We start from the raw sequence: 25606 nt of genomic DNA, 5'->3' as shown, positions 1-25606 counted from the left end.
CTAGAGTGCTCAGAAGAGTTGCTCGTAACTGTAACACACGAGTGAGAAAAATAGGTGAACTTGTGCCAATACGGGAATAACAGTAACCACGTGGCGTAAGCACGAACAAGATCCCTGCACTGGCCTATAAATGTGGCTAACGGCAAAGATGCGGGCACAAATGGTGTAAGGATGCCCATCTACTACTAGTAATTAACTTGTGTCGCTAGAAGAAAAGCGATCAATGCAACTGACATGTGCTGTTGGGCAAAATGGTCAGGAGAAAAATAATAAAAAGAATAAATAAAAGCATCCTTAAAAACAGTACTAATACTACAAGCACCATGGGTCTCGGGAGGGGGGTGGAAGCGAAAGTGGCACACCCTGAAAGGAAAGGGTTAAACAAGTAAACTCAGGAAAAAGGAAGGGAAAGCAAAATACTCAGCTCAGGTTGAACGCGACGTACTCACGCCCTATTTGGTAGGCACCCGCTCGGTACCTAAAAGCACCCTCAGAAACCTTACCCCGAAGAACCCCAGTATCGGTGTGTCCGGAGTAGATAAAGGCAAACGGGAAGCCGCCGCAGCAGATCACGTCCTGGACGTTGTAGGCGTCAGCAAAATATTCACAGAAGCCCATTGGAGCAAAACGTGTACACGTGATTGGGACGGTCAATCGCGAGGTCCAAGAAAAACTGACGTGCCACACCAATCAGAGTGGCTAATGCAGTCTTGGGCAAATGTAGTCATGACAACAAGCTGCCGGGGAATCACAAAGTATAGGCGCCGCGGGGGCCGAATGAAAAGGGTCACGTACTGACGAATAGTCAGAGGTAACCCATATGAAAAAATAATTAGAAGCTTGAGAGCCCTCACAGCGCCGAGAGCGGCGCGCTGCAAGACTGAAACAATCAACAAGTCCCACGTTTAATTGATGCGCTTAAGTTGACAGGCTCAGATAGAAGCGCAAACGTAGTATGGACTGAAAAGAATGCGCTTAGGAATAAAGAAAGCGCTGAGAATACCAAAAGGAAGTGTAATAGTTAGGCGTGAAGGGGCCTCAGCTTAGGAAAAAACCTACCGTATTTTCCAGCGTATAAGACGACCCGGCGTATAAGACGACCCCCTACTTTGCTTGATAAAATTTAGGTTTCGTGCTATACTCGCCGTATAAGACTACCCCCACTTCCAGCGCAGTCCAACGCAGTCCTGCATAGCCATTCCGAGAATGTATTTTGAACTTACCGTATTAGTGATTCTAATCCTCCTCCCTGTGGGTGAGCAGTACGGCTTTATCAGTGGACAGTGTTAAGCGTTTATTGTACAAACTCAAAGACTGAACTCAAACAAATTGGTTGTATAAACAATATTGCTTTACTCGCAATATTTTTATTTAGAACCATATGCAAAACTGTCACTTGTGAACATACCTGTTTGTCATCAAACATGTACGGTACGGTAAACATAAATTAGTGCATGAAACAGTGCAAGTGGATTAAACTTTTCATAACTTTTCATAAGTCCAAGCGATTTCTACAGGATTTACAACGTTCCCTTTAAAAGCCTTCAAAATCCTCCTCTTCGTCATCTGATCTCATAGGTAAATCAATGAGAGCTTGTGGTACATCTGTAAGGCAGTCATCGTATGGATCTGGTACCAATTCCGTATCAGATGATGTGGTCTCTGCTTCGGCATCCTCTTCATCTTGCCACAAGTACTCGTCCTCCATACCATCTAATGAATTTGATATGCCACACTCCTTGAAAGACTTTATGACAGTTTCTGCATCGATGTCGTTCCAGGCCTTTATGACAAAGTTGCACAAAACATCCAACTGTGGAGCACGCATGCTTCCTCCTTTTGTGAATGTTTTTTCACCGCTAACCATCCACTCATTCCACTGTTCTCGGATGCGATCTTTAAATGGCTTGTTTAGGCACACATCCAGTGGCTGCACCAACGATGTCAATCCTCCAGGTATAACTGCAGCATCTGTTTTTAGTCTTGCCAGCCTTTGCTTGGTGCTTGGAGTTAAATGAGCCCTGAACATATCCCACACCAGTAGACTACGTCTTTGTAGAAGTCCACCTGGTCGCCTGCTCCAATCATTATCAAGCCATAGCTTTACCCCTTCTTCATCCATCCATCCTTTCTCATTCACATGCACAAAACAACCAACAGGAAACTTGAGTTTCGGCATTGTTTTTCTTTTGAAAATAACTATTGGTCTCAGTTTTGCGCCATCAGCTGTGCATGCTAGTACCACTGTGAAACTGGACTTCTCATGTCCTGTTGTTTTTATTAAAATTGTCTTTTCACCTTTTTGATGGACAGTTTTGTTTGCAATCATATCGAAATTCATTGGAGTTTCATCCATATTTCCGATACTACTTAGCGCATAGCCATGTTCATTGCGCAGCCTAATAACGTAGCGATGGAAGCTATGCATTTTGGCATCAAGATCCGCAGGTAATTTTGGGGCAATTTTTGTCTTTTGCCGCAATACCAGATTATGCCTTCCCAAGAATCTGGTACACCAGGATACAGTGGCCTTAAATCTGTTGCTGAGATCTGGGTTAGATTTGGCCCACTGAAGTGCAACCAATTGGATTTTTTTTCGGGTCACTACATAACCGCTTTGGCGATGCTCGGTCACCATGTCTGCTACATGCTTTTCGAGTTCTGGCCAATGTGGGGTGCCTCTTCTTAATGCACACTTACCCCTTGGCATACTCCTTAATGCTTTCTCATTTGCTCTCCAGGCCCGAACCATCTTTTCTGTCACTCCATATTGTCTTGCAGCAGCACAGTTAATATGTTCCGTGGCAAAATCCACAACTTTAAGTTTGTAACTGGCTTCATATTTCCTTCTTCTTGCCACCGCTGGAGCCTTGCTGGGTTCTTGACTGCCAGCCATTTGCACTGGATGTACTGCTGGAGCCTTGCCGGGTTCTTCACTGTCTGCCATTTGCACTGGATGTACTGCTGGAGCCTTGCCGGGTTCTTCACTGTCTGCCATTTGCACTGGATGTACTGCTGGAGCCTTGCCGGGTTCTTGACTGTCAGACATTTGCACTGGATGTACTGGTGCTGTACAGTATGAACAGGTGCAGAGACTGGTGCTGTACTGTCTTCACCACCACATGTATGGCAAATATCTGCTCACCAGACTGCCTTTCCTCTTGGCAACAACCAGCCAATCACGGCAAGTGCTCTACTGCCTTCAGGAACATTCTACAGTCCCCTTTCTATGCCCATGCCCATGTCATGGAGAGAGGAGCGCGTGCCAAACGTGCAACACAGCGGGGGCTGCCATCTTCGGCGCTGGCTGCCCGTTATATATTTCGGACGTCCTGCTGCCTCGTCTGCCTGGGGATGTGCAAGCGGTTGGAGGCGCGTGTGCAGCGGCAGCGGCAGTCGAGGTAAGACTCATGGCGCCATTTTCTCGCTTGTGAAGCGGTCTGACACCTTCGAGTGAAGTCCTCGCTATGAAAAAACGCTTGCTTTCGATACTTGCACAGTTCATGGTGCGGGGCCTGGGTGTGGACGTTGCCAGTGCAGGTGGCTGTATTTTTCAACATAAGGTGTGTTGTATTTCCTATTGTGAAGCGGTCTGACACCGTCGAGTGAAGTCCTCGCTATGAAAAAAAATGCTCGCTTTCGATACTTGCACAGTTCATGGCGCTGGGCCTGGGTGTGGACGTTGCCAGTGCCGGTGGCTGTATTTTTTACATAAGGTGTGTTGTTTCTTGTTATTTCCTATTGTGAAGCGGTCTGACACCTTCGAGTGAAGTCCTCGCTATGAAACAGCGCATGAAAACATACCATAAAATTTGGCACCCGGCGTATAAGACGACCCCCGACTTTCCAGAACATTTTACGGGGTTAAAAAGTCGTCTTATACGCCGGAAAATACGGTATATGGTTAGGGCATTAACTACAGCACCAAATTGGAGGTTATAAAGGCAATAGGTAACAGAGATGTGACCAGCCTCAAAGGGGTGTGAACAATCCCATACTGGGTAGATAGACAAAAGGACAACAAGCAGAGAGTTAATTCTTCAGCACAGATGCCCAAGGGATGTTATCATGAAGGCCATGCAGATTCGTGCCAAGGCGATACACCCACCTTTGTTCCTTCTCAAAAAGAATTTTCTGGGTGTTCTTTTTTGTGTTAACATGTTCGATAACTGTCCATTGCATATCGTTAGTGGTATGGTTGGTTTGTATGAAGTGCTCACTCAGTTTAGTAGTTATGCGCGCGCATCTGATGTTACTGCGGTGTCCGCATATTCGCAACTTTACTTTACGTGTCGTCATGCCAACATAACACAACCCGCAGGGGCAGGTTATCAAGTACACCACATTAGTGGAATTACAGTTTGTACGTGTTCTCTGAGTCCACACTTTGTTCTGCTTGAGATTCAGAGTTTTAGTGTGTGTTGTGAGGTGGCAAGTTCTGCAATTGGAACAAGGGTAATGTCCGGTAACTTTAGGTAGACCCCATACATCCATCACGGATGGGAAGCCTACTGTGGTTCTTTCTTTTGGACGTGTGTTGACCAACGGGTCACGTAGACTACGGCCATGTATAAATGAGAAGAAAGGTTTTTCCCAGTTCCTGTTATTGCTGTTAATGATACGCCAATGTTTGCTAATGATTTTTTTCACAGCGTTAGATGCTGTGCTATATGTCGTGACACATGTCAAAGGGATTTCACTCTCACTTCTGGTGGTCTCTTCCAAGAGAGCCGCTCTAGGTTGATTCCTTGCTCTTTTGTAGCCCTTGGACAAGATGGCTGCAGGGTAACCCCGGTCTTGAAGTTTAGCTGTCAGATCATTAGATTGTTGCCGGAAGTCTTCAAGGTAGGTACAGTTTCTCCTCAGCCGGAGAAATTATCCGTGAGGAAGATTCTTGCGCAAGGGTCTTGGATGAAAGCTGGTAAACTCTAAGAGATTGTTCCTAGAAGTAGGCTTATAGTGTGTTTTGGTTACAAAATGACCATCCTGTTTGGATATAATCACATCCAAAAAAATGACTTTGTGCTTTTCAGCTGTATGAGTAAACCTCAAGTTATGGTCCAGAGTGTTGATCCAGATAAAGAACTCTCGTAAAGAACCCTGCGAGCCTAGCCATACCACCAGCACATCATTGATATATCTCTTCCATAAACCTATGGAGGAGGGTTGTGCACTTCAGAATGAAATCCTTGGGAGTATTGTAGTCCCAAGTAATGGTATCGAGAGCCTCACCCAGGACCTTGATGGTATCTTCCTGGGGAATGCTTGTATAGACACTCTCAATATCCAAAGTGACCAGTGTGGTCTGTTCCATGTCACATTGTAAGGTGTTAAGAAGGTTCAGAAGGCATTTAGTATCCTTAAGATACGCCGGTGTCTGTTGTACAAGTGGTTTGTGAAAATAATCACAAAATCATGATAGGGGCTCGAGGAGGGAGCAGATACCAGCTACAATGGGGTGACCTGGTGGGGGGTCTTGCCTTTATGAATTTTGGGCAGAGTGTAAAAATAAGGTATTATGCCCTCTCCCTCGTGTTGGATTCCTTCCACTTAGCCCACACACTGCAGGAACGAGGTAGGTTCCAATCCACTTCACCGACTCACCAGCCACCCACAAGATGACAACTATGAGTGTACCAATGACCCAGAAAAGGGGGTGGATTATGAGGAGACACCAAGTCTTCCACCCTTGTAGATTAAAGAGTTCACTGCTCCCTCCTCCACGCTTCTGCACCTGAACAAACAAGGAAAATACACTTCACAATCACGTACCTTTCCCAGATACCCCAACATCAGTGACCATGTCCTGCCATATCAATCACGTTGCGCTTACCAGTTGATAGTGCAGGTTTGGTATCGTGAGGACTTCAGCCAGCAAGCAATTCACATCCAAGATAACGACTCATGGATTCAAGTAGCTGACCATTTAAACAGGGTGTCCCTCTTAACGTTTCGTTTTCAGGGGAAAAACATGTCTCGCTTTTGACATGAACAAAAAACCCCTTCACGCTATAAACTACGCGTGAAAACCGGCACTTGGGATGGGATTTTGAATGCTACAATAGCGAACTGGCTATTCTTACATACGGGATCTGATCGTACTCGCGGAATGACCCAAAACGTCCCTTCCGGGAGTAACGATGTGGAGCGGTGCGTAGAGGAGCCGCGCAATACGAAAGTAGTTGCTGATACAACCACCGCGTCTCCTCCGCATCTCGCTGCACACAATTAGGAACGGACAGGGTTGCCAGAGGGGAGGGAAACAGGAGCCCCTAGAACCCCCCAACCCAACAGGAACGGGAAATATAAAAAGCACCGGAAATGGACAAAAACGGGGAACAGAAACTCTATCTCACTAGCTCACTAAACAGGGAAGACGAGGGAAGGGAAAAAGGACATCAGAAGCCCAAAACTCGAGCTCCAAAAAAGGGGGACAAAACAGTTCTCACGAGCCCGTGAGAACAAACGAAGCAGATCCAGAGAACACAGGAACCAGCATCCAGGAACCCACACATTAGCAATAACAAAAGCAATGACAGTAAGGTAGGACTGACCAATATCCTAAAACTGGTAGGTCATGTGATAACAGTACATGGTCATTGAAAGAGGACTAGACCCAATTCCTAACACCTCGGTCAGGAATGCAGCCTCATGCTTAGATATATGACCCTTAGTTTCAGCATCCTCAACCAGATCAAAGATGACTCCTTTCAGATCAGATGATGGATCTTGTGTCAGTGGTTGGTAATTCTTAATGTCACTAGTAGGGGTAAACATTCAGATTCATAGTCTGAAGTGTTGTGAATCACGACAACACCACCCTTATCAGCAGGTTTTAAAGTGATCAAGGGGTTGTTCCGTGATTTGTCTAAAGCCTGGAACTCCCTAGAAGTCAAATTTTTAAAGACCGTAGGAGCCTCCAGCTTCTCAATTTCAGTATACACTGCCTGCTCAAAGGCAATAATCTCAGCTGGTATTGTATGGGTGGAAGGGGTGAAGGAGGACTTTGATCTTAAAGCAGTGTCCCCTTCGATGTGAGATTGCGAGTCTGATTCCTTTCCCTCAAAAAAGGTCTTCAATTTTAATTTTCTAAAGAAGTTTGAAAGCTCACAATGTAGACAACATTTGTCAAGAGGTGCAGTAGGAACAAAATCAAGGCCCTTCTCCAGGTCCCTGGTTTCATCTTCTGATAAAGTGATATTTAAAAGGTGTGTGTGTGTGTGTATAGGCATTTATATAGCGCACTACTTACCCGTAGGGTCCCAAGGCGCTTCGACTGCTGCGAAACCCTTCCTGGCTTCCCTGAGAGATGGGCCCTTAATGGGTATCTCCAGGGTGAGACCAGGCATCCCCGGCGGTCTGGTGGGGCCGTTAGTGAAGATGAGGCAAGCTAATGCCCAGAGTTGCCCAGTGTGATTGCTGATCAGAGTGGGCACCGAGGCGAGAGAATTATCGAGTCCGCTGACCCTGGTCCAGAAACCTGCCGCGCCGGGAATCGAACCCTGGTCCCGGGCCGTCCTCTGCTCTCGGGTCTGCCGCCTCTAACCAGTGAGCCACACTACTTCACTTTGGTTGCCAATCAGACTCTGGGCACTCGTGCCTGCCTGTGGTTGTTTGCTCCGAGTATGGTTGCCCACTGGGTCGTCTTGTTCCCAGTGCACCTGTGGTTGCCCTCTTCTTTTGCCTCTTCCCCTGCGGCCTCTCTCTATAAAAGGGGGGCCATGAGGATTTGGTTGGTACGAGTGTGGGGGTGCATACGCCGGGTTCCAACTCATAGGTGCCATCTGCGGGTGTTGGAAATGCAGAGGGTGTATGCATCCTTGCATTGGAAACTGAGACCACATAGATTGTTGAAAGAAAGGGTGCGATCTCCCTCTAAAGCCTCCCCTCTGTCTCTGTTTATAGTTGCCATTGCTGGAGCCATTGCTGGAGCCGCTGCTGTTTGACAAATTGTCATCTGAACTGCCCGTGTTTGAGTTAGACTTATTGGGCGGTGTAAAGTCAGGTTCTGAATAAGGGTAAACTTTAGCGAAGGCAAATTTCTTTAAATCCTTCTGGAATTGTGCCACTTTTGTTTTTGTCAAATTATCCTTATATCTTTGTTAATGTCATCCAATCGCTTTTTATAGCCAGTTAGGGTGACCTCAATATGCGTTTCAGTTTGTGTTATTTCCACCATTATGGCTTCTGAGAGTCTGACAGCTGTTTTGAATATAAGGACAAGCCAGTCACGTGTGCATTGCCACACAATCATGGCCCATTCTTTCCTGAAGAGCGCATCTTCAAGGGAGATCCTAGGTGCATTAGTCACCAGAAGACCTTTAGGGGCTGTATTAGTTCTTCTTTTTTAATATTTATTGATAATTTGTGGTACAAAAAATAGATATAAATTCATTATTCCATAAAACATTATCATTCAGATTTAGAAAATATATGGCTTCTAAAAGCCCGGATCCGGTGGTAAAAAACATATATAACATGACATTGATTCTTCACTGAAGGCCAACGAGGGGATAAAATACCTGATTAATAAATCTTTATAAAAAGATTTGCCACAAACATTGTTATGAAAATCAGCTCAGTTCCTACAATTGATACATAAACACCGACACAGTTAGCCTTTTAATGTCTTGAATCTCTCCACCTTTTTCATGGTGCCCAGATATTCCTACCCATTTCCTGTTTTTTTTGCCCTTATGATCATACAAACAGGATTCTATATTATGCATTCCCAACAATCTGGCAAGCCACATTTGGAAAGATGGAGCTATAGCATCCTTCCAACCAGCAGAAATAAGAATCCGGAGTACCGCCACCGAGATAAAAACCAGAGCTTCTGCTTCCTTTACCGACTCCAGCTTACAATCAGTGCCTAAAAACATCAGGGTAGGGGATAGATTGGTTTTAAGATCTAGCAGCCCCTCCCTGAATTTCATGATTTCCTTGCGGATTGGGACTAACGTGTCTCAAGTGATAAAACATGTGCAATAGATCCGCGGGCCAGAATTACACTTGGGGCATCTATCGTCTTCCCTTACACCCCAAGCAAACAGCTTGGCTGGGGTATGACATAGATTAAACAATGTTTTGTAATGCTGTGCCCTCAAGTTAGAAGAACAGAATAGTTTCTTGTTTAAAAGTAGAGCTTTATCAAGGTCGGCATCTGGGTCTTCTAATTTCAACGCCAGGGAGGACTCGGTTTTCTCCAAATCATCCTGTGTTCCTATCAACAGGTAGTTGTATACTATTTTAATCCTTTAACCCCCTTTTAATAAGTAATCAATCATTGTATTACCAGTTCCCAAAGAGATCCGAGGTCTAAAGGCTGAAACAGTTCGAACAATCTGGCCATACATAAACCATTGATTATATGGAATACCATTCTTCTGCTGAATAGTTTTGTACCCCAGGATGGAATCCCCTTCCATGATGTGCCCCAAAGTCTTCACTCCCTGCTCCTTTCAGATCAGACAATTCCTGTCAATGTCAAATTGAGGAAAAAGGCTAGAGTTGCATAGATGGAGGTAGGCATTTATCTTTGGAATATTCAGGATCTTTTGGACCGTGTTCCAGGCCCCCAAAGCCCTTTCCAAAACCTATACCGCGATCTCTTATAAAATCTGGGCTCCACTTCTCACATCAATAGACCCAAAGCCTTCCTCCCCAATAACAGCTTAAATATGGAGGGAGGACACTGATTACCTCCATTTACGTTATCCGAGCTAACACCTGGTTTAAAAAGTGTGGTCATTTCAGTCATCAAGCATGTCCAGTGGTAGAGCCCAAGATTCGGCATAGCCAGCCCACCCCTTTCCCGAGGAAGTGACATATATTTTATGGAGCGCCTGACCTTGCCATACTGCCATATAAACCTTATGAATATTGGTTCAAAATGTTTAATCACTCTCTCTTCTAAAAGAAGAGGTATAGCCCGGAACAAGTACAACACTTTGGGGAACATTGTCATTTTTAACACATTCACCCTACCTATCAGGGATAGATGTAGCACATCAATTCTTTTCAATTCAGTCTCTATTGTTTTCATAATAGGCAAATAGTTGTCTGCAATAATCCTGTCAACAGAGGCATTCACTCTCACCCCAAGATATACCGCCGAATCCAGATATCTAGCATCTGCCTTAATGATGTTTTTGGTACAGATTATTTGCGTTTTTCCCTCATTCAGTAGGTACCCTGACGGGCTGCCAAACTCCTTTGCTAATTGAGCCAGAATTGGCATCGCCTGCTCGGGATCAGAGGTTATTACCGCCAGATCGTCGGCATAAGCCAACAGTTTATTTACATAGCCATTGAGCACTACTGGGCTAATCTGCGCACAACCAAGAATCCTCTGAATCAGGAGATCGATATATAATGAGAAAAGGATCGGCGAGCAGGGGCACCCTTGATGCGTCCCCCTCTTAATTAGGATCTTATCAGTCTCTCCCCCATTACTTGGACTCGGGCTGCAGGATCTAGACACATTGCGATAAGAGCTCTCATAACCTTATGGCCAAAGCCTCTGCCAGCCAGTATACCCCATAGATATTTCCATACCACGCGGTCAAAGGCTTTTTCCGCATCGAGGAGGATCATGGCCATCCCCCCCCCCCCGTGGCAGCATGGGCATCAAACAGCGCTATAGCTCGCCTAGTGTGGTCAGTCGTGCTTCGCCCTGGAACAAACCCATGCTGCCACGGAGAGACAAGACCGCCAATGATACCCCCCAATCTCTTGGCCCAAACCTTTGAATACAGCTTTGTATCTGCATTAATGAGTGAAATTGGGTGGTATGACCCAGGGTTTTCCTTTGGTTTCCCCTTCTTATGAAAAACAATTATATTTGTTTCTTTCCATGAGTCTGGTATTATACCTGAATACAATATACCGTTGAAGAGGTTCAACAGCAGTGGGGCGATCTCAGTTTCAATACTCTTGTATACCTCCAAAGGAATACCATCGGGGCCTGCAGCTTTGCCAGTGGCTAGCTCCTGTAATGCCGCCCTAATATCACTCATTGTCAGATCCTTATCCAACTCTTCTCTCCCCTGTTCATCCAGCACCGGCCCTCCATCCCCAAACTCCTCACTAGTACTACTAGAATCCATCTCCTCATTATATAATGATTGATAAAAGTTTTTAAACACCCGTAGTATATCCTTTGGTTCGGTATATCCCTTGCCCCCCTCCTGTATACTAGAGATCACATTCTTGGCCTTATCTTGTCTAATTTGTAGCGCCAGTGCTCTACCCGCTTGCTCCCCAGTTTCATAAAGCTTCGCCCTAGAGGTTTGATAGTCGCTAATTGCTTTCTGGGTTACCAATTTCTGAAGTTCTGCTTTTATAATGATCAGTTTTTGTTGGCTCTCAACACCTTCCTCTGAGTATCCAATATCCCTGGCATGCTGTTCTTCTGCTTCAGCTAATTGCCCCGTGAGTCTCTCTCCTTCGCTCCTATCCTCTCTCCTTAACCTTGCAGAACAACCTATGGTATCACCTCTTAGGGCGGCTTTAAATGCATCCCATACACCATTTCTCGACGTACTATAACAGTTTGCATCAAAAAACTCCATTGTACATTTCCTAAGATGTTCTACAAATCTATTATCCACTAACAACCTTCTTTCTAATGTCCAGCGAGTTATTTTTCCTTGCTACAGATTCCAGCTCATAGGACAGTATCAACGGATTATGCTCCAATATTACTTTCGGGAGTTTCCTAATGCTGACCTTTTTTTTTCTGAAGAGAATATTAAAAAATAATCTAATTTGGTGTATTTCTGAAAAGGGTTCGAAAAATACCTAAAACCTGGGTTGTTTGGCTCCTTATCCCCCCAGACATCCTTCAGCCCATGTGAGCTTATAAGGGCGCTAAGTGCCCGAAACACTCTAGGTTTCTGCCCTACATTTAAGGACTGATTATACCAATCAACAGATATGTTTAAATCACCACAAACTATAATTGGGGTGGGCCAACTGGCTAAGTCTCCTTCCAAAGCATCGAAAACCTCGGGGTCATCCTGATTGGACCCGTAGATCACACATAATGTGTAACCTATACATAACTTGGTTATTGCCCATCTTCCTAGGCAATCGGCTTTGCACCGCTTGGCCCCCTCCACAAGGATGATCTTGCTAGGATTGCGACTCCCCTAACTGAAGAGGTTTGCGACTAACAAGCCAACATCTCAAAGCCTCTTATATTCATCAGATTCCTCTTTGCCCAGGGTAGATGAGTCTCCTGGAGGCATGGTACATCAATGCCATTAAACTTAACAAAGTGAGCTAACCTTTGGTGCTTCCTCCAGTCATTCAACCCCCCAATATTAATTGTGCAGATTTTAATGTTCAACATTCTGTCAATCTAAGTTACCACCTTCGATCCTTTGAAACAATTGTATCTGAAGCTCGACTGTACCTTTGCCCAGACCGAGCAAAAAACAAAACAAAACTACATAGCACCAGAATATCTCATTTTTCCATTTTTTCTCCCTTACCTCCCCACTGCTCCCCCATCCCCCATTGCCTCCCCTCCAACCCCCTCCACCCCCCTCTGCCCTCTACCCCCCCTCAGGACCCTGCACCCTCCCTCATGAAGCGCTCAGACCAAGGTCTGTGCATGTGAGGATTTGCAGTGAAAACAGTGGGGGCTGTATTAGTTCTTAAGTATTCAGTCAAGATGGTTCCGTCTAGGATCGTTCGTATCCTATTCTTTTTTAGCTCTGATAGTTGGTCCCACTAATTAGTGAGGGTGACTGCTTGCGAGATGGATCGGTCTGCAAACAAAGATGGATGTGCTAAAATAGCATCCACTTCAGAATCCGAACATGTAAGGCCCAACCTCACTAGGTTGGTGAGTGAGGGCTTTCTGATCAACCCAACGTGGTCACAGTTGACTTTGAACTGTGGGTGTTGTTACATGCTTGCTCCTTTTCTTTCATGCTTGGCATGACGCTCCTTTGTTGTTGTTTTGCATTCGAAAGTTGGTCAGCACACACAAACATGGATATGGCTGGAGATTGACTCCTGCCAAGGGAAATACATGAAATCCAATATTTGTAAAGCGTGAACAATTACCCGAGGGTGTAAAGGTGCTGGGGGCCGGGAAGATTAAGCGAGCTATTGCCCAGAGTCACATGCTGCTCGACTAACCTGCAGCCGGCGATCGAACAATGAGCCCCAGTGTTCTGGAGTCAGGTGCCCTGACCACTGCGCCACACCTCTTTCCTAAGGGAATCACTAAATCTGTACCCAGGGAGCTCATGTGTAGCAAACTATCCCAAAACTGGTGCGGGTACAGTAAAAGGGGATGCCTCAAAATATTTATCCTGTGGAGAAAAATAAATCCGTAGTTTAAAGCATTTACGCATGCATACATGCGCACCTGCAAACATATTTACACAGGTGCGTACTCCGGAAAAGCTGCAGTAATCACTTCAGCATGTCTAGAATTTCATGAGAATTTGAGAATAATTATACATTTACTGAAGAGGCAGTTGTAATTATCCCAGAGCAAATTTACAATCTTTTTGTGACTCAGTGACCATATGCCTTTTCTCTACACTCTGGGTGGAGAGGATAGTTAAAAAGCATGAAACCTCCTTCCTACTACTGTACACACAAAGTAGTGCAAACATGTTGTAGTAAAATAATGTGTAGTAAAACAACACGCTCACTGGTTACAAATGCCCCCTAGTGCTTCTTCCAGTCCACTCCATGTTGCGCTCACGGTTGTGTCCTCCCCCATTGCTTTTTCACCCGTGTGCTACTTCTCCACCCACTCTACATTGTTCTCTCTCCTGTTGTTTTTCCTCCCTAGCTCCTAGGGTTGCTTTTGCTCCCCACCCATTGTGTTGCTTCCACCCGCCTTGGCATTTCTTCTCTGTCACCCATGCCCTCCATGTTGCACTCTCCCACCTGTGCTTCAAGAAAGTGCTTTAGCAATTTTTTTTTTTTCCTTTGATAATCCAACTCGGATTGGAAAATAAAAATAAAATAAAGTGACTGCATCATTTTGTAGGCACATGCATGTGTGGTGTGCGTGGCAATGCATTGGTATTAGCAACCTTTTCATAGCCTGCCCTTTTCCCCCTTATTTAGTTTTGCTGCACAGTACCCCAGATGCTGTAAATTATGACTAAATACACTGACAAAGTCAATAGATCCCCATGGCTAGACTAAAGGCTTTGCCAATGCTTGTTACTTACAGCTACTGTTGCGCATTTCCTTTCAGCTGGCTTAAAATTAATTCTTATTAAATTCTCTTAAAGTTTTCAGTAAGGAATTCCTATGAATCTTCAATATACGCCTCAAAGTAAAAAAGGTACTTTAGTCACTTAATATTAAAAATGTAGTTATTCAAGTTCATTTGCTTTAAGTTATCTTTATTATTCATATGCATGCATTTGCATATAAAAAGGGCATTTTCCTGACAAACTCAATAGATTCAAACCCACTGGTACATCCTAATTTATCCATTTATGCTTCTGCTAGAGCTTCATCAGGAGTTGATGTACAAAGAAAATATGGAAACACAAAAAAAACTAAAGTTCACATTTAAAGTTTATAATACATTTTCAGAGTTCAATTCAATCTATTAGGACAAACATCACAATACTGGTGCATTATGTAGTCAGTGTAATCCAAAGTTCATCATAGACAGTCTTGTGCTGAATCTCTTCCTATTTATTATACCATGCTATTAAAAGTAGTCCTTGGCCGAATTTCAATGAAGCCAGGGTAATCAAAGTAATTTTGGTAGTTCTGCGTTAGTCTTTGACACAGAATTAGCGATGGGATTACGTTTGTTTGCATATTTAAGAGTAACTTTAGGGGAAACAGTCTTGCCTCCCTGGTCCAGCTTACCCTTGAGAAATTCAGTCACTTTCAGCAGCTCGGACTCCGCACTGTAGTTAGCCCTAAAACCGGATTGGGACTCCCGAATGAGCTTCCCATCTTCAATGTGTTTTTGGAGGGCCTTGTTTACATGTTCTCTAATACTTTGGAGAGGGTCGGAAGAAGGGAGATTTGCCTATAGTTGGCAGGGTCCGTAGGTTTGACGTTAGCCTTTTTTATCAGCGAAAGAATCTTAGCATTCTTCCCTAATTTTGGCATGTTGCCTGAGGAGAAGGCAACATTAAAGAGCTGGTTTACCGTGAGGTTTATGATGGGAGCTAATAGGTTCAAGATATCCACTGGACATGGGTCGGTAGGAGAGCCAGGCTTAATGCTTTGGAGAAGGGTCAGTTACTCTGCAAGCCGAAACTCAGGGAAAACTAGTAAAGATGGAGGATCCAAGAGGTGAAATTTGCTATTAGAACTCAGGTAGAAGGTCAGTTCTTCCTCTGAGATGTTAGTGAAGGCTTGTTGGATCAACAACATCTTTTTGTGGAAGAATTGAGCTATTTGCTTGGACCATTCTTCCATGCACGGCTCTTCCTTTGTGCCGACTTTCGGGGCGGTCAAGGATTTAACTATGCAAAATTTTTCCTTACTCTTATTTTGGGCATTTTCTATCTTGGTTTGAAAGACGTTTTTCTTGGCTGCCTTCACAAGAATGTTATGTTATGTTAACTGTTTTTGTACCGCGCACAGCTGCCCCAGCCAAGGGGCGTCCTGGCGCCCAAAGAAGGTAAACACAACATTCCAAATAAGCCGCAGAATCAAAGATTTTTATTAAAAAGAAAGGTTTTAATGGCACGTCTGAACTGAAATAGATCTTCCAGTGCTCGAATTTCAGCAGGAAGAGAGTTCCACAGTTTTGCGGCTACTACTCGGAAGGAGCGGCCGCCAGTCCTACTCAGCAAGAAACGTGGGACAACAGACAGGTTCTGACCCATCGATCTCAGGGATCGAGAAGGAACATAAGGGGTCAGTAAATTCATCAATATAGGGGGGGCCGTGCCTTTTAAAATTTTAAAAGCCAGGCAAAGCACCTTAAACTCGATCCTCTGAGCGACTGGCAGCCAATGGAGCGCCTGCAGTCCTCTTGAGACCGAACATCGCCTAGGCAGTCCTACCACCGCTCTTGCTGCGGCGTTCTGCACTCGCTGCAGCCGCATGAGTTCGCCTGGTTTGTTCCTGCTAGCAGTGCACTGGCATAGTCTATCCTAGATAGTACTGAGGCCTGGACCACAAGCTGTCTAGTGGGGGCATCGAAGAATTTAAGTACAGGTCTGATGCCCCTGATAATGTCAAAACAAGAGGCAGCCACCCTCTTAGTATGGCAGGTGAAACTAAGGGTAGGGTCCAGCCAGACCCCGAGATTTTTTATCTCCATTGCAGGAGAAGGGGTCATTCCTAACTCGGGAGACCACCAGTGATCATTCCACCATCCAGGCTGCTTTCCAAACACCATGACCTCTGTCTTCTTAGTGTTCAATTGGAGACAGTTCTGATTCATCCAATTGGCCACCGCACGAAGCCCCTCGCAAAACTTGAGGGCCTCCACAGCTGAGTCCCCACTTAATGTGACCGCCAGCTGCGTGTCATCCTCATAGGAAACCATTGTCAGGCCCCAGCGTTTGACTAACGCAGCCAGCGGTCTGACGTATAGATTAAATAAATGATGATGTAATGACGTTTTAAGGTGTCTTTATACACCTTCCTGTCCTCAGGAATATAGGATTTACGCCATTTCCGTTCCATTTTTCTACAATTTCTTTTGCTAGATCTGAGGGAATCGTTAAACGGTGGAGCTGGTGGGGATGACCCCTTTGAGGAGCGGTAAACAACCTGTACCGCTGCATCACTTTTGGTTTGTGGCCAAGAATCTATTGTTGAGGGCATCTGAGTCAGGGCAGCCAGACAGCTCCAATGAGGAACGACCGAGGGCGTCTTCTAACACCGGGATGGATATTGTATGGAACGTCCTATAATTAGAGACCTTCTGCCCTACGTTAGCGTGAGGGTCTGTGGCAGAGTTGGGAATGACACATTTTAATAGGAGGTGGTCAGACCAGGTAATCAGAAGAGGTAGGCTTACTGATATGTCAAAGTTGTAAAAGATTTGGTCTAGGGTATGGCCCTTCTCATGGATGGCCGAAGACAAAGATGTAAACATGTTGCAGGTCTGCAGCGTCTCCAACAAGGAAATTGTTTGGGGGTCTTTTCATAGTCCATATGTATAGTGAGATCTCCCAGAATAAGGCAGTTGTATTTTAAGGCCAGGGAGGTGGTGGCTGTATTAAGCATATTAATAACATTTCCAATTGCACTGGGTGGTCTGTAAATCAGAGAAACAGCTATGCTATGATGGCGGGAGTAGGTACAGTGGAAGGCTAAGGACTCTGCGCCCTCAATGTTTTACATTGTGATGGGAAAGCAGTCTAGTTTTTGATTGTAATTATAGAGACACCGCCCCTCTTCCCACTCGGTCGTTCCCTCCTAAGAATTTTATAACCCGTAGGGATGGCCGAGGTGATAGTAGGGTTAGAGGCTTCAGACAGCTAGGTCTCAGTGAGAAATAAAAGATCAGGCTGTTCATCTAAAAGTAGGCCATAAATGTGTGGTTCATGCTTTTGCATAGAGCGACATTTTAAAAGGGTGGCCTTTAAGTCCTCTGTTATCTTATTTTTTTATTTTTTTTCCTTTCCTCCTCTTTTTCTTTTTCTTTTTCTTTTCTCTTTTCTTTTTTGTCCTCATCTTCACCAAGACTTTCACAGGGACTTTCACGGGGATTTAACAAGCCAATTTTATACTCTTTTATTCCTGGGGGCCCCTTGGCTCACTGTTTCCGTCTAGGCCCCGTGGCCTTCCTCACGAATATGAGGGTTGGTGTAATCATAGGACCATGTACGAGAAAAAACAACAAAAAAAAAACCAAGAGAACTCCTGGGACTTGGTTGAGAGTGACTATTGGGACTTTAGTTAAATAATCAGATGTCTATGTCGTGCCCGTCTTGTGAAGGGTTGCCAGATGTTAGGGGGGTCGTTATTTCCGGTGTCTAATTCCAATCTTGACATATTAACTGCTGCTCTAAACCAGCCTTCTTTATCGGGGGGTAGGAGATTTCCAGTTAATACATATCTCTCTTCTTGCTAGAAGTATTAGATATAACATTAATGCTTTTTGACACTGAGAGAATACTCCCATGGTTTGATCATTTATTCCAAAAAAGGCTAGAGATGAATCTACTTCCAAACCGATGTCGAAGATGGATGACAATGTATCCCCAACACCCTTCCAGTAAATGGTTACGGTTGGGCATTGAAAAAAAATATGCAGATCGTTTGCCTTAATTTGGGCACATCTGGGACAACTTGGTGGCGGGTCTGGGGCAAATTTCGATATTTTTTCTGGGGTGTAATATAACCTGTTTTTTACAAAAAGGTGATTTTTCTTCAATGTGGCCGGTTTCACATATTTATATAGGGTCTTTAATGAAATATCATATAGTTCTTCAATATTTGGAATGACTAAGATTGAATTCCATACTAATACTGGAGGTGGCGCAGTGCCTTCCTCTGCTTCATGGATTTGTGTGTACTAAAGAGCAATCTCTCTCTTCCTTGGGCTAGGATCTTGTAGTAGCATTTCAACTTCCCAGTTACCTAAGATGTCGTCAGCTTCTGATTCGTACCAAGATTTAAGTTGAAGATACTTAAATCTCGAAAACTGGGGACCTATCTTGGCTTGTAAAAATTCACAGGGAAAAATGCCCTCTGAATCAACCAAATCTGACCATCTAACCATCCCTGCATTTTTTATAGACATCCCCAGACTGTCTTTCAAACAGAGTGGTGTACCAGGGGAATCCCAAATTGGGGCGAAATCCGAAAAGTATCCTAAGCCCCAGATGGTTCTTATTTTATACCAAGTGGAGAGTGCTAATTTTAACACCTTTAGCCTTACTCTTTAGAAAAATCTTGGTGCGCCGAATTTGTATAAAAAGCCACCAGAAAAGCCCCCCTCCTCAACCATAACCATTTCCCTGAGTGCTCTTCCCAAGACCGCAACAACAAGTGTAAAAACAAACAAAAAAAAGTCCTGTTATCTTATTGTTTTTACACTTGTTGTTGCGTGGGAGGATCTTGGGTGCGAGTTTCCTGGGCTGGAGGAGAGACAAGTTGCAATTATTGCATCGAAAGCCTACCACCAAGCTCAGATCAGCCCCTGTACACTGACATAATGGTAGCCCCAGAGCAGTTTTTTCCTATTGTAATATAGTGGAAGAAACTCACCAGAGGGGAGCCTCACATGTGCGTTGCATGAGTCAGTTTGCATCAGGATTATATAGGCCAATGCCCATGATGCAAACTGTATCGCTAACGCAGCTGAAGAAGCGGAAACTGCATAGGCAGAAATGAGGAGCCTGCTAGTAGACCCAATGATTCAGAAAAGGGGGTGGTGATGGACAGAGTATCTGAATTAAGCAGAACACTTGTACCCAGTCAACAGATCAGGGCTTGATCCATCACCGTTTTTTAGCTCACTGCACCATCCCAGCTCAGAACCTGGTTACATGCAAATTAGTCTGTCCCTGGCCCAGTGCATCATGGGAACAGGGCAGACCAAACTACCAAGCCAATTCTTTTACTGGAAAGGAAACAAGCTTCCGGGGACCGGTTTCTGGCATTACAGCCGTCTTCGGCCTGGCTTGCTTGAATCTTGATGGTGCAGTGAGCAAGGGACTCATGTCTGAGCATACCCTTCCATGCTTATGGTGGACAAAATGATTCAGAAAAGGGGGTGGTGATGGACAGAGTATCTGAATTAAGCAGAACACTCGTACCCAGTCAACAGATCAGGGCTTGATCCAGCACCGTTTTTTTAGCTCACTGCACCATCCCAGCTCAGAACCTGGCTACATGCAAATTAGTCTGTCCCTGGCCCAGTGCATCATGGGAACAGGGCAGACCAAACTACCAAGCCAATTCTTTTACTGGAAAGGAAACAAGCTTCCGGGGACCGGTTTCTGGCATTACAGCCGTCTTCGGCCCGGCTTGCTTGAATCCTGATGGTGCAGTGAGCAAGGGACTCTAGTAGACCCAGCCCTCTGCACAATCGGCGTATTAGGCGTAGCGTGCCAGGACTGGAGAAAAAGCGAGATGCGAATCGAAGCAGCTAAGGAGGTGTAGGCAATCAGAATCAAGTAAAGTGCAAGTGCGTGTAGGTAGGAGACTTTTTTAAAAAGCACAGAGTAATTCAGCTACACACATACAATATAAAAAGTATTAAAAACCTAGTAGCAGGGCAGAAAACACTAAATCCTACCGCTGTCAGCTGCGCGTGTCTGTTTGCATCAGGAATATATATAGGCTAATGCCTATGATGCAAACTGGATCGCTAACGCAGCTGAGGAAGTGGAAACTGCGTGGGAATCAGGGGCTCAAATTGGATCATTAATTCAAAGCTGTTCTGAACAGGGGCCCCAAAATGTATTTTGCCCAGGGCCCCCAAAATCCTTAAGATGTCTCTGCTTACAATGAAACCACTAATATATCAAACTCTTATCCAAGGTTTTCTTTGATTCATGGAATAGGGCGTACATACAGAAAATGTTTAGATTATTTGCTTTTGATTTTAGTTTGGTGTGGCAAATTGTTTATTTTCAATCTTACAGACCCCACTCCCCTATCCTTAAATTCTAGCTCACTCCCTCTCTGCTCCTGATTTTAGATTACATTTACAAGGAGGGTGCGTGAGAGGGGCTTAAGGGGCAGTGGAAAAGGAGAAGAATGCCGATTGGTAAGCTTAGTAGGTTAGAGAAAACACATGATTTTGTAGAAATAATCAAAACATTTTAAGACTTTCAAAACAGAGAGGGAGAGAGTGTGTGTGAATTGTTTGCCTGTTCTCTGGAAAAATGTCTGGTGAAATCCGACAGACACCTCACCATACCCGACTGAATCACTTATACCCAACATTTAGCAGTAAATATATTTATTAGGGGAGGGTAACACCTCAAACTTCCCCATGCTAATATAGGACAATGTCAGCAAAACCAAACTTTTGAGACTAAATGATGTGCTAAATGTTTAATTAATATGGGGCAATGGTGGATATTACTTATAAAGTATGGCCAGTTTAGTCACAAAAACATACGAAAATCATAATCTGAGTGGAACTTGTGCCAGGAGGCCAGTCTTGTAAACATTTTTGAAGCCTATTTTAATTTCATGTAATACAGACAGAAGGACAAAGACATAGGGAAAACATGACTTATCCATGGTAAAAAAAAGGTCACGTAAGAGAAATATGATTACAACGACTGCTGTTTAAAACTTGATACCTGTCGCACTATGCCGCATTTTGGTGAGTAGGACTAGGCTCTCTCTACCAGGGTAGTAATTAATCCTGGGTGGTGAACTTTGCTCCGCTTGCGGAGTTTGCAGAGTTTTCTGCACTACGCGTTCTAGGGAGCTCGCCGAGTTCCAAAAAACTCACAGAGCGGAGTTTTTTTCCTTGCTCTCGCTTGTCAACGTCAAGTTGGTGAATGCGAGTGTGGAAAATACACAACTCCCTATGAGATTTCTCCTCGCTCGCACTCAGCAACATCTAGTTGGCGAGCGAGAGTGAGGAAAATCAACCTCCCTGCGAGATTTCTCAACGTGGGTGCATGCAGTGAAACCCCAAAAGTGTTCCTGGCCACATCCCATATGAATATGTTCTGAAGACTTGTCATGGGCAAAGGATAGAAAGTGTCTCCTCGTGCACACAGTGAAATACAGAGCGATAATGGAGGTTTATCACCCTAAGGTGGGCACCCAGATCCATATAAAATACAATAGCTAAGGCGCAAGTAACACAAAATTGCCCATAATCAGGGCTGGCCCTCATCCTTTAGTGAGCCCCCCGCGGACAGTGAGATTTACAGACAAGCACGGGGCGATGGCCCATTTGCCCTGATATTGGCGCAGACCTCTGATGGGTGAAATTTGGACAATAATATAACTCGGGCTATAAAGACAGTATTGTAATATTTAACTATTTCTCTAGCTCCCTTTAATATTCCTGCGGGTGACTTTCCATGAAATTTAACACACATGGGATTTTCCGTGCATAAACGTTTTGTTCCTAAACATTTGCTTCCGAGATATATTTTTCAGTTACGAAAACCTACCTTCTTTAATTCTTCCTGCATGCACGTGCCAGTGTCTTCAGAGGAAAAGCCCTCCTTGGAGCTCTCAAACACAGTTCTTGGTTCCGTTTCCTGCTCCTCGCCAGAGGAAGACTCCTTGTCACTCATTTTCGAAGCCAATTCGAATAACCTTGATTTCAGTTTTTCCTCAATCAGGTCTGTATTGCCTTTTTGTTGTTGATCTCCACTGCTGACATCTGTCTCCGATAAATCATCGAAGCCCTAAGATAAAAACAGATATAAGGATAAAGCAGGTACATGATATGTATTCATGATAATTATTATGCCATTTAAAAAAGAAACCAACATAACTGCTATCCCCTCATTAAAATCAGGACTGTAATTTTTAAGTAGGCAAACCTGTATTTGGTAGATACTAATTCCATGGAGTTTGAAGGCTAAGCTTGATGCGCTATTACTGCGTCATTTCCAGTTGTCACCTCGGAATGGGAATATAGCGACAGTACTGCCTGTTTTCCGTATTTAGAGATGATTCAAGGTGGGAATGTTGCCGTGTTTAGCTATGGGAATTCCCACATGTTTTTCCTGTCAAAAACAGTGCAATGAAAAATGTGCTGAATGTCAATTCACACACACCCTCCTTGGAATCCTGATTTTAACATTCATTTGCGTCGAAAAGTGATTCAATTTCTTCGTGAGTATTACTTCCTCATTACAGCATCATGTTCCCAAACTTTACTGTAAGAAGACCCTGCTCCCGTGCAACTCTTTTCTTTAAAACACATTCCTTCCGGTAGGCCCCATCTAAAGAAGGGCTACTCAGTAGGCCCGTTATGTATTATGGCTCACAGCTGGGTACAATTCACTGTGGTGTTGAGGTGTCCTGGCATTGATCTCTGCCGCCGCCCACAGATCACTAGTGACTGGGTCGAACAGAGTGAGGAATGTGTCAATGTCCTTACCAGAGTCCTGGGCCAAAGGTATCTTGACTTAAGAATGTCAGAGTGTTTGGAAATCGGCTGCCAACTTAAAGTAGTAGATGAGTCCAGGTTCTGTGGTTTGTCGCCCCTGTTTCCTCCGTACCCTGTTATGGAGGCCATTTTGGAAAGACTGGTCTTCTTGGCCTTGCACAGAGGTAGAGTTGATGGCCGCCTCTATCCCTGTGGCATGGGGGACGGGTCCTTCTATGATGACCATGTTCCTTGCTGAATGTTTTTTGCCTGTTGGGTCTGGATTGCGAACAGTGCTGCCATGTATGCTTTTTTGCAGAATTGCCTTGTATTGTCTATCCTAACCTTAGTACCCTGGTTGATGCTAGGGTGATATATGAGGCTCCAGTGTCCTTACTGGTGCTGTTGATCAGTCTTTATGTTGGTGTTCCTGTCACTTCCATTCGCCCCGGTCTTCTGCATTGTGTGCTTCCCTTCAGCCTGTTCATGGCTTGAGTGCACAAGGTTCTTTGTCAGTGGTTCTGGGGTCTTTTTGACCATCTTGCAAATACTTTGCATTGCACCCACATAGGAGGTACAGGATGTATGTGCCAGCCCTCTAGGTCAAGGGAGAGGTAGTATTAAAACAGGGACAGAGCGGCTTCCTGGGGCACTGAGGATTTTCTCAGGCTAATTTGGATTGGCACCAACATGGGTGCTGCTGTTAAAGGATACTGGTCAGTTGCACTAGGTTACGCAGTGGCATGAGAGCTCATCAGGTGCAGATACAGATATAAACAAAGGTTAGAGGATGATACCTGAAGCCCATGGGAGCCACTATACAACAAACAGTCTCATCTGGCCAACTCAGTGAGCAGACAGGCTATCTTGAGTGTTGGGGCAGACGGTCTGGGGGATGCGGACTCTAATGTGTGGGTGGCACAGAGTTGCTGTCTCTTTTGCAGTCCCCCTTACAGTGTAACATAAAAATCACAGGAGCAGCCAATAGAATAATTTGGACAGGGGGTATTAGTAGTATTTACAACAATTATATGTTCCCTTTGCTCCAAAAACCACCTTACAATATGTTTACTGAAACCAATATGTATAACTGGGTAGTTCTAGTTTGGACCATGTTTTTTTTTTAAAACAAATTTTATTCAAGATTGTATACAATACGCAGGTCTCTGTTCCCCAGAGATAGCTGCAGGACAATTAAGCCACATCAATAAGAATACAATTCAGTTTTCTTCTAGGAGGAGAAAAAAAAACATAGCTAAATATATACAATCAATACAAAAAGAGCCCTCCAACCCCCCCCAACTCCCCCCTCAACCCTCCCCCAAACCGCCCACCACCCCGCCCGCACCCAACCCCGTCGCACGGTCTCCATCACTCGTTTCCAGATCATTAGATATATATCCAAGAAGATGCATGCACCCGCCATCTGAGCCCCATCACATTTCCACCAAAGGGTCCTGATCAGCCGGTGGTATGAGCCACAGGCCCCTAAAATCCATCCAGCGCTTCCAAATTTTATAATGTTTCCATGGACACCCCCGGGCGACAAAGATCGGCTGTTCCAGTCCCATGCAGAAATCGAGCCTTCTTTTCCATGCCACAACTGAGGGGGGTCGCGTGTCCTTCCAAGCCCTGGCCACGTCCCTCTTATCCAGTGTAAGGCCCAACCATAGTAAGTGTCTTTTATAGATGTTTACCCCTACTCCATCCAGCACAAGTAGGAGACCCAACTGCGGCGTGTGGGGGAGTTCCCACCCCAGGACCTCAGACAAGCAATCCCACACCCCCTTCCAGAACCTAGCGAGTGAGGTACAGCTCCACACTGTGTGTATGAATGTTCCAATTTCGTGCCCACATCTTAGACAGTCCGGAGATGCAATCAGACCCACCCGCCACAAACGTTGTCTAGTAAAGTACACCCTATGGAGGTATTTAAACTGGATAAGCCGGAGGCGTATCGAAATGGCGGCGCCCCGGGGCCCTGCCAATGCTCCCCTCCAATCTTCCTCTTCCAACACACCAACATCCCCTTCCCAGGACTCTTGTAGCTTCTGTAGTGTGGGGGAGCAATGGGTAACCAGGGACTGGTATATGCAGGATATCTTTTTGGGCCCCAGGTCTCCCATGAACACCTTAGCTTCCAGGGAGCTAAACTCATGCAGGGATCCCAATCCCTCCAGACACAGGGTGAGGGCGTGGCAGAGCTGAAGATACTTAAAGAATTGAGAGCGGGGCATACCAAACTCCTGACTCAGTTCCTGAAAGGATTTAAGGGTCACCCCTGACAATACATCCCCTAGAGTAGATATTCCAATGCTGCCCCATCCCTCAAAGCCCTGTAGAGCCGCCAAGCCGGGTAATCGACCATTATGCCATAGGGGAGTTTCACCTGTCAGTGTGTTCCACCATCCCATACGCTGCCGGGCCTGCCTCCAGATCTGAAACACTAACTGAGTGACGGGTGGTAGTGATGGAGCAGATTTCATCTGCAGTCAGGCATTGTTTCATTTTTGTGCTTCAGACAGACTGCATTTAAATTGCCACACACATTTTGGTGCAAGTTAAAAACATGGCACATAAAAACATGAAAGTGAGGCCTATTTAGTCTGAAAT

General features: G+C 44.9%; 1 protein-coding gene across 1 annotated transcript in view; it reads right to left on the bottom strand.

Moving 5' to 3' along the window:
• MYRIP (myosin VIIA and Rab interacting protein) overlaps positions 1–25606 on the bottom strand; it is a 1654117-nt gene that overhangs the window by 197146 nt on the left and 1431365 nt on the right. The window contains exon 11 of the mRNA XM_086941723.1: positions 22065–22304. Within this exon, the coding sequence (XP_086797849.1) occupies positions 22065–22304 (240 nt within the window). The remainder of the gene's footprint in view (positions 1–22064; positions 22305–25606) is intronic.

Source organism: Lissotriton vulgaris, chromosome 10, assembly GCF_964263255.1.
Source record: "Lissotriton vulgaris chromosome 10, aLisVul1.2, whole genome shotgun sequence".
Taxonomy (NCBI): domain Eukaryota; kingdom Metazoa; phylum Chordata; class Amphibia; order Caudata; family Salamandridae; genus Lissotriton; species Lissotriton vulgaris.
The sequence above is the reverse complement of the archived record's forward strand: the minus strand, read 5'-3'. Positions and strand labels throughout refer to the sequence as shown.